Source organism: Magallana gigas, chromosome 1 (genome assembly GCF_963853765.1).
Source record: "Magallana gigas chromosome 1, xbMagGiga1.1, whole genome shotgun sequence".
Lineage (NCBI taxonomy): Eukaryota > Metazoa > Mollusca > Bivalvia > Ostreida > Ostreidae > Magallana > Magallana gigas.
The window spans coordinates 42,869,359-42,879,176 of record NC_088853.1 but is presented as its reverse complement, the minus strand read 5'-3'; the positions used below and the strand labels follow the sequence as shown (position 1 = coordinate 42,879,176).

Below are 9,818 nucleotides of genomic sequence, written 5' to 3'. Positions count from 1 at the left end.
ATAACTCATACGGTGCACCGTATCCTTTTTGATAAATCAAATATGCCAATTTCAATAAAGAACTTATAGAAGTAAATTTGCCAAACACTTATCCATTAGAATTTTTTCAAACTATTTCAAATTTTGAAAATATTTAAAAAAAATAAAACATATTCTTTGATATGTACACTACATGACTGTATACTTATTCAGTTTAAAATTTAATCTCATAAATTCACAGGCAATGGATACAAGCTCATCACAGGAAGCTTACCAACTTTAAACCTGCCAAAAAAGAGCATAGAGACACCTTGTGCTCCAGCAAGACCAGACCCAGTAAAATTGATTAACATCATTATCTACATATTTTTTCTATTTTATCTCTACAAACACAAAATTTTCACAGAGCCAGTTGCAAAAATATTTGAAAATTATTGCAAAAATCAGAAGATTTTTAAATAGCATTTAATTTTACAAAATTAATATACAACAGTCGCATAAAACATGGATACTGATACTATTTCAGACCTCTCGCCCAACCCCCATTGTCCCTGAGAGAGTTGTTTACTACTCCCTTGCAGAGGTTCGAAAAGATTTTGAAAAAAATCATAATGGAGATTGGGTAAAGGTTAGAGATGATGCTTTGGTGCTAGGAAAGTATAACCAATCCGAAGGAACCATGGAAAAACTGGTGACAATTACTGATGACCTGGAGGTCACTGTCCGTTTTGGTGGTATTGTTATTGTCAAGTCATCCTTATAATAATAAGCAAATTATACAGTACATGTATTTATTGTAAATAACACCACTGGGTTTTACAAAAGAACTTACGACAAAGTCATAGATATTTTCAGTCTGATGAAATATCTTTAAAAAAAAATTATGAAAAACAATTAAAGGCCCCCAAAAAATTGTTTGTTGGATTTGCCTCCCATCTCATTCAAATGCCCCTTACTGATAAATTTACTACCAAAAAATAAAGATTTTTTTTTTAATACATGTATATGGAGATTTTTATTTTTTTATTGATTTTTAATTAGTTAAACTTTAGATTTAGAAAATTAATCTATTTTTCTATTCCTCCATTCTTCTATCTAGAAACTTCCAGGTGGCAATTCCAAACAAACATTTTTTTAAGGATGGCCTTATATTTACAATTATTTTGATTTCCATAAAAATCATACTTTGTAAAAAAATTATTAGTTCCTGATTAATTAGCATTCATTATTGTGGCCATAAGTTGCAATCCTTTAGTTAAACGCAGCCAAGGACTGGTTTCAAGTTAACAATTTTTTTCAAAAACAGAGGTGGTGGTCCAAGGATTCGAGAACTCAGTGGAGAAAATGCGTGTCAACATATTTTTGGAGGCTGTAGACAAAATAACTAAATGCGCTGGGATTGAAGACAGCCCAGATGTCACTATCAAAAGTTCGCAGGGATACCGCTTTTTTTCCACCCACGTCATTAATGGAAAACCATCCAACAAAAGTGTGATTCGTGCCAATGGTTGCTTAGGAGGAGTTCAGGGCAACGCATTATGTGGTCCTTGTTCTAAGCTTGAATCCTCACTGAATGCACAGGAAAATGCTTCTCCCAATATGCTTCATCCTAAAACCCCTTTGAAACATGTCCCACAAACAACTCTCATCAAACATTTCAAAGTCATCCGAGAAGAGAACAGAAAGCTTCTGAGTCTTGTAGAATCTTTGAGTAGAGGTAAAATAATGTCTGCAATGAAAAAAACAACCAGCAATTCAATACATTATATTTACATTCTACATATTTTTTGCTTGTAAAGTGTTGAAAGCTACGGCAGTTAAAACACTGTAATGCACACAGGGTACTCAAAGGTTAAAATGATGATTTTTATCATGACTTCACAAACGTTGAACGCTGTTAACTGCAACGTCACAAGCGAAGTCAAAGTTCACGCTTGCGGCTGTTACTGTAGCTCTTCCATTAATATGAACTAACCCTTAGGATAAGATAGGAATTTTAAGGTATAAATCACATTCGCAGACAAGGCATGAAGTTAGAAAAATGTAAATATAAGCATTGAATCATGAATTTTTTGAAGAATACAATCTCATAAGTGCAGCGATGTGTGCACACAAATTTTCATAACGCGCGTTACTTAATTTGTATGCACACACCGCTGCAGTTATGAGCCTGTATACTTGAAAGAATCATGACTCAATGCTATAATGGACCACAAAAAAATAAACATCATTTTTGCATACACCATAAACATATACATTCATAAAGAAACAGTAATTAAATTTATGTTCAGGCATGGAATAATCTTAATAGAGTAATCATAATCAATTGTAATGATTACTCTTCCTCACGTAATCAACAATAATCTGTAATTATGAAAGTTGAAGGTGCAAGATCAAGATTTCACTCAGACTCATAAACTGAAAAGTTTATGACCTTGTTTAAATTTAAAAGATTGCTTATAATTTTACATTTGAACATGCATAATAAAGTTGTAGAAATTATAAAATGTTATCTTATCAAGATTGAAATATGAAGTCTTAGATTTCCATAATAAAAATACCTTGTTAACTCATAATCCTAATGAACTTGAAGGGTTTTTACAATATATTCAGAAGAAGAATCATTTACATTATAGTGGGGGAAAATTGAAGTGATCATTTATTAATCGATAACATGTCATATAGTAATTGATTACACAAAATTCCTCTATGTAATCAATTATTAATCGATTACATTTTAAGTTATAATGCACATGCCTGTTTCAATCAAGTTTAAGTTTTAATGCCTATGCCTATTTCAATCAAGTTAATTTGCATAAATTTATTACTTTAAAGGTGAGACAGCTTCCGTTGCTGATGATGTTGGAGAGGGCCTTTTTGCAACTCTTCAAAGTTGTAAATCTGGCAACGCTCTCATGGACCTTTTCTGGGAAGAACAAAAGAAAGCATTAACAACTAGTCCAAAAGGTTTACAATAGCTAGATCATTTTCCGCAATACACATGTTTTTGTAGGAAAGATAATTATAATCTTGTTAGAGTTAACAATTTTGGTATACTTAATCTATTACCGTTAATCATTATTAGGAATGAGATGGCATCCGATGATGATCCGTTTTGCCATTTATCTCCGTTGCCAAAGTCCCAGAGCATATGAGTCATTGAGAGAAAGTGGAGTCCTTCGACTACCAAATCAAGCTACTCTTCGTGACTACACTAATTTCATCCAGCCTAAATCTGGTTTTCAGGCTGAGGCTTTTCAGGTGAATATCATTCTCAGATTAATATGATGTACTGGCGTACATAAAATGTTTTTGTTTTAGTAAAATAAATATTTCTAAATGGCCTAGAAAAGATGTTCAGTGTAATTTAGATTGATCTTTCAATAAACTATTTGGATAAAGGAATTTAAAAAAGTTGCCAAGGACTTGCCATCAGAGAAGAAGTATGTGTGTCTCCTACATGATGAAATGAAGGTCAAGTCGGATCTTGTATATGACAGGAGAAGTGAGCAAGTTATAGGGTTCACCAACCCAGAGACCTGGACATTTGATGAGGTTTATACACTTAAAAAGTTTTGAAACATAATGTTAATAAAATCATGATGGCATGTATAACTTTTCCTCTGTTCATATCCTTCTTTGATCTTCTTATTTTCACTTTAACTGCTTAATTCCATTTCCAAAAAACCTTATATGTAGGATGAAACAAAACGAATTGCCACCCATGTCTTGGCTTTCATGGTGATTGGGATTAATTCCAACATCAAAATGAGCATTGGGCATTTCCCAACAAGATCTTCAACTGCTGATGAGTTGTTCCACCTTCTTTGGAAAGCTGTGGCCTACCTCGAGATAACTTGTGGATTGAAGGTTCAATTTCTAAAAAGATCAAGATTAAACAGCTTGCAAATGATTTATCAAATTTCCCTAAAAAGAATACTCAAGTTTCTATACACAGTATCACACTATCACTTAAATCAGCTTGAAACCATACTTTTGATGTGTAAAATAAACTGGTATATTTACATTTAGGTGATCTCATCCACCAGCGACAAAGCGTCTCCGAATCAGAGGCTTTACAGGCTGCACAGAACAGGGAATGAAGATGTGGTGTTCTTTGCTGACAATCCTTTTTCCGAAGAAAAAAGAAATATCTATTTCTTTTCTGATGTTCCACACCTCATTAAAACCATAAGAAACAATGTCCACAAGTCTCGTCCAGGTGGCACCAAATATCTGTGGGTGAGCAATTGAAATAAATGTGTACAGTCCAATAATAAAAAATTCACAATTATGCAACTATCACCTTCCTATGGTTATTCATTCTTCTTATACAAACTATTTTAGAATACCAACTCAAACATTTTATGGTCGCATGTTGAGACAGTTTATAATGATGACATGCAAGGACAGTTGTACAGGACCAAGCTTAAGTATGACCATGTTTATCTCACTCCTTCATCGACCATGAATGTCCGTCTGGCAGCACAGGTACACATTTCCCAACATGCTCTAGCAGCAGCTAAAAAAGAAAATAATAAATTAATCATTGGCTTCATTTCAAACACTGAAAAATGACTTTTAATAAATACAATAAATTTTATATTAAACCTCTAGGTGTTAAGCAGGTCTGTTGGTAGAATAATGTCTGCCTATTATGGCCCAGAGATGGCAGAGACCTCTAAATTCTTCCAACTGGTGGACAGGTTTTTTGATTGTTTGAATGGACGGTCACTACATGAGGCCATACGTACACGGAAACCTGACCTTGCTCCATACAAGCAGGCTGATGATCCCAGGTTTGAGGTATTAATAAAGACAAAGAGTCACTCTAACACTATGAGTATGATGAGTACACATAGACTGTATAGTCTGTCCAATATATTTATACTGCACAATTTCTTCAATATTTATAAATACCTCTGGGTTCAAACAATGTTCATTTAATAGTATGAAAATATTATCATATATTATTATGATGATTTTTTTCAAATTTTGGCCGAGAAGGAATATTTCATGGTACACAAACCATAATTTTGTTATTTCTTCTAGTTTTTGAGAGGCGAATTCCTGGACTATTTCAGTAACTGGCAGGCCTCAGTCACAGCAAGGCCAGGATTTACGAAGCAGGAGAGAAACAAGATGGTCCTTTCACATCAGACAATTGAAGGAATCATCATGACAGGTAAGTCAATTTACAGATAATAAATTAGTGGATTATTCTTACATCAAAACAATAATACATACATATTTGTATATACTATATATTCTAAGGAGAAATGAATCTCCTGGTGTGAATATTTTATAACCAAGCAAAATTCATAAATAAATGTTTACCTTGCAGTCAATGCCTTTGTCGAAAGTACAAAATATCTTTTGAGGCAAGGTGTGACATACATCTTGAGCCAGGTGTTTTGTCAAGACCCTCTTGAGGAACATTTCGGGAGACACAGGGGACTGGGGGCTCGACATGATAACCCCACTGTTCACCAGTTCAGGTGAGTGAATTCCCCTAAATATCCAATATTTACATTTGCAAATATGTTTCCTAAAATGAACATTATATGAACCTTAAGAGTAGCGAAAGTTTTCAACTTTGTATGAACTTTTTCATGATGTCACAATGATCACAGAACATGCTTATCAGTTGGATTATTGTAAACATAAAATCTCCATTATTTTAACAATTCTAAAGGTTTGCCTTCTTCAAATATAAATAATAACAGCATTGTTAAAAAGTTTACCGGGATATGAACTTTGTTGGTACATGGTCAAATCTTCTGAGAAGCCCTTTGGGCTTCACAGGATTTGATCACTTGACCAACCATGTTCATATCCTGGTGAACTTTTTAACATTGTCATTTATTTCTTAATTGTCAAGAGGAATGAAAGTTTAATCTATAGTGTGTTTTCAATGATGATAAAAATCAACATCAAAATTTCGATTTTTCTACACCTACCAGTTATTAAAACTAACAGGAATTAGAGGTTTTTAAATTTTTTTTATTGAAATGTCATAGCCACAAAGTTAAATACCATTTATAATCATAAATTCAGCAAACTAACTTGTTTGTTTTAACAATATTTCAGCTACCATGAAAAATACAATTTATAATCATAAATTCAGCAAACTAACTCTGGTTTGTTTTAACAATATTTCAGCTACCAAGAAAACCAGCTGAGACTTCAAAGGTCCCTTGCCATGACTATAATTCCAAAGGGCAACACAGCAGGGAGGACAGGGGAGAAGAGGCAGCCAACTGTTTCAAACAGTCCCATTAAAAAAATCAAGAGACATTAAAAATCTAATAAATTCAATGAACTGGTCAAAAGCTTTTGTTATTAATCAACATTGTAGATATTTTTTTGTTAAATTATAACAAAAGGTAAGCCTTTCTAATACAATAGTCTATAATCTAATGCTGATTGGTTAAAAAAAAACCCTGGGGGTAACATTTGGAATTTCTTTTTAAGAATTTCATCACAAAATGTGGGGTTTAAAATCATATAATTCATAATAATGTAATATACAGTGGGTAACTGACAAATACTGATATAAAAAGTGTACGATTTTTATAAAAACATATTTTTCATAGAGGCACCACTCTTTTTCAATTGATTCTGTCCAAAACATTTAAAACATTGTATGGTAGCTAAAAAAGCAAGAACCAATTATGTCATTTTCTAATACTTTAATTCTAAGACAACTTTCCAGAAATAAATATCAATTAGTAGACTTACGAAGAGCTTTTTGCTTGCTTACCATTTTTGTTTTCATGTAAAAATTTTCCATAATTTGCCTGCATTTTGCATGACACCTGACTTTATGAAAAAGGGACAATATTGTTAAAAACAACTGTTCTTGCACATCAGTTTTTGACTCTGTGTGATAAGTACAATTATAAAATATTGAAACAGCATCATTTTCCAGACATATGGAATCAGTAAATTGTTGAAGTGTAGGAACAGACATTGAAGTACACAACTTTCTGAACACTAACTCCAAGATCACAAAAAAATCTATAATATCTGATGATGGCTGCGTCAGAGCACCTCTAGATTTAACAGATACTAATTTGGATGAACCATCTTTGTCGGTTAATCTATCTATGCATTGTTCAGTGTCATGTTGTGAACAAAACTTTTTTTTGCACCGAAATAGCACAAAGCCTGCAATGTAAGCTACAATATCTCTTTCATCAGATTTCAAAACCTTGCTACCTGCAGTATTACATTTTGCTGTTGCTTTACATTGAGGTTTGCTTATGATTTTCTCAGCTGTTTTAAGTGAAATAAAAGCAGAAAGCTGGCGATGTTTGATAATTTTGAAAATTTCATCAATAAGTGAAGGCTGTTGAATCTGGTAGTTATGCCAGGCCTTTTCTTTGGCGGAAGACGAGAAGATTTCTGATTTAATAATGTTGTCTAGGGACTTTAAAGCTGGAACCAACTGGACAGCTGTAATTGTTATTGTATAAATCTCATTTTTAAAAGAATAAAATATTTATAATATATTTAAAATATTTAAATGAAATTGTTTAACCTCATCCTTTAATAAACAATTAATGAATTCAAGCATAACTTTCATATAGTTTATAGTTTTTATTATATATTATCAGTTCAATTGACAGCATCTTTGTCAAAAATTATTGATAGTATTTTAAAGTTTATATATAATAAATAAGTGACAATTACTGAGTTTCTCTTTGTTTAGTTATTGTATTAACAATGAAAATGAAGATGCAAATTGCAACATGTATAAACTCTTTTGTAACTTCAATGAATTAAAGCTGACATGAATTCATAATAGCATTAGGTCACCATATTAGTTTCGATTGCTCCTCTACTGCCATTGAGGTATATATACTATTCAAGAAAGTTACTGTCAATTGAAAACTAAATGATAGTAAATCCAAGAAAGTAACAATGTAACATCGTTTCCACGGTTTCTACAAAAATGTTCCATTTCTATAATCTATGTGATCATTGACATTGCTCGATCTGCAACAGTGCAAGGTTTTCACATGTGCATGTTTGGTGCTCTTGGACATATATAGGGGGTGTGAAGCGATGAACTGAACAATAGAAATCGACAACTTATATGGTGGTGGTCGGGAAATAATGCATATCTATTATGTAATGTCAGCTTTAACAATCAATATGTAACTTTTAAAAAGGATAAAGATTTTTTTTTTACTGTTCTAAAACAAACTTTGAAGATTGATTGGAAATTTTTGCCTTCACTTCTTGATGAAATAGAATTTAGTCCATTATTTAAGTACAAAACTGACTATCAAATTAAAGCCAAGCTCTGTACTGTTATCAGCTTTCACAGAAAAATAATTATAAAATGCATTAAGGCAAGCCATCAAAGAAAACAACAATAACAGCATAATGTAATATATCAACAACATTGCTTCAACTGGCTCTTTAGAAAATACATTACCATGCACGGACACGATCATTTGTTTAATGTGCTCTGGCAACATCTCGTCACATTTTAGGTCATAAATGACACCCTCAACCAATGCCTCAGTAACGCTCTCCTCTGATTGATTTGTATTAACAACAGATAGCTGTTCAGGTGGACCTTCGGCATCAAAATCCTTATCGCCAATTAAAAAACTTGGTTTTCAAAATACAAACCTGACACAATTTGAACAAGTACAATAACCTGTGTTTTCGATTGAAATAATCAATTAAAAAGGGTAATGGTAAAAATATCGTGGCTAAACGCGAAACAGTTATGGTTGATATAGCAGATTGATATGAAGTACTTACCTCAGCTTCGAACAACGCGCTCAAATCATGCAGATCTTCACTCTCTATGATGCTCGCCATGCTCTTTCCGATAACAGGAAGTTCGATGTATGCCTCCCGGTGAGGGCGCTGCGAAAACTAGAAGATAATTTGGCGCGAACGTGAGTCAGCGGTCCCTTCGTTATATGTCTATGCTAAAATGTGGCATTTTAAATGAGTGAAAATGGGCTGGCGGATCCTGGATTTTCATGTTTTCGAGACCGGTTTTCTTCTTCTTATGGATATATTTTTGAACTGCTCTTCGGACATGTTTCAATGCAAGTCGGGGACACTTTAAGAATTGACGTAAAAAAATGGCAGGATCCTAGAAAAGAAAACTGAAAAAATATTATCTGGACATCGCACCATTGAAAATGATACATACATGTATATATTATAAACATTACGATACCAGGTAGTTTATCGAAGATGCAACTTCAGATAGGCATTTATATTAAGTGTAGTGGAATCGATAGACTCTTGTCCATTATATCTATACACGTAATATGTAGGTTAAATTTTAAGCCATCTCGGTATTTTAGATATGATTTAATCATATAATTAATAAACAATGCACAATGAACAATGCATGCTAATTAACGGTACAAGAATGAAAGAAACACATAAATGTACAGGCAAATCCTGCAACAGTTCAAAATATGAATCTATAACAAACGAACAGACAAATATGATTTACTGAAACAAAGAAAGAAAATATGTATAACGTTGCTATATATACCTCCAATTTCATTGATACCTGCAAAAGAATGTTAGTTTATTTTTGTGTGTATAATTATTGTCAACATTCCGTATCAAATAAATTATATACATTGTGGTGGCAAGTTAGAGAATGGATCCGCCGATCTATTTGACTCTGCCATACTAAGGAAATGTGACGTCACACAAATAGGAAGTGACGCTCAGTTTAAACTTCTGCTAGGACAGAAGGATGTTTGATCGGACCTCGTAATGCAAGTTGCACTGCGTAATGCCTCTGTTTGACCACCGATATCGGAAAACCCACAGTATCGTGACCGAGG

General features: G+C 33.0%; 1 protein-coding gene and 1 long non-coding RNA gene across 10 annotated transcripts; one reads left to right on the top strand and one right to left on the bottom strand.

Moving 5' to 3' along the window:
- Positions 1 to 804: 804 nt before the first annotated feature.
- On the bottom strand, positions 805 to 8,935 carry LOC117687615 (uncharacterized). Of its 9 annotated transcripts, none has more exons than XR_010708075.1 (9): positions 8,761 to 8,935; positions 5,317 to 5,491; positions 4,591 to 5,127; positions 4,336 to 4,501; positions 4,006 to 4,215; positions 3,410 to 3,858; positions 3,049 to 3,232; positions 2,808 to 2,905; positions 805 to 1,708 (listed from the first exon to the last, which is right to left on the bottom strand). It is a non-coding gene; the product is annotated as an uncharacterized lncRNA (long non-coding RNA). The 9 variants fall into 9 exon arrangements; XR_010708072.1 differs by having other exon boundaries at positions 3,049 to 3,858; positions 4,591 to 4,765; positions 5,009 to 5,127; XR_010708070.1 differs by having other exon boundaries at positions 3,049 to 3,858; positions 5,317 to 5,527.
- On the top strand, positions 4,624 to 6,299 carry LOC117685340 (uncharacterized). The gene is made up of 4 exons (XM_034459662.2): positions 4,624 to 4,785; positions 5,032 to 5,164; positions 5,324 to 5,477; positions 6,142 to 6,299. The coding sequence occupies exons 1-4, from the start codon at positions 4,624 to 4,626 to the stop codon at positions 6,278 to 6,280; spliced, it is 588 nt and encodes a 195-aa protein (XP_034315553.2). The 3' UTR covers positions 6,281 to 6,299.
- Positions 8,936 to 9,818: the final 883 nt, after the last annotated feature.

Excerpts from the sequence above, each read along its gene's own strand:
- LOC117685340 (XM_034459662.2), top strand. The coding sequence starts at position 4,624 with ATGTCTGCCTATTATGGCCCAGAGATGGCAGAGACCTCTAAATTCTTC. Across the intron at positions 4,786-5,031 it reads CTGATGATCCCAGGTTTGAG|TTTTTGAGAGGCGAATTCCT; the intron begins GTATTAATAAAG and ends TATTTCTTCTAG. Across the intron at positions 5,165-5,323 it reads TGAAGGAATCATCATGACAG|TCAATGCCTTTGTCGAAAGT; the intron begins GTAAGTCAATTT and ends TTTACCTTGCAG.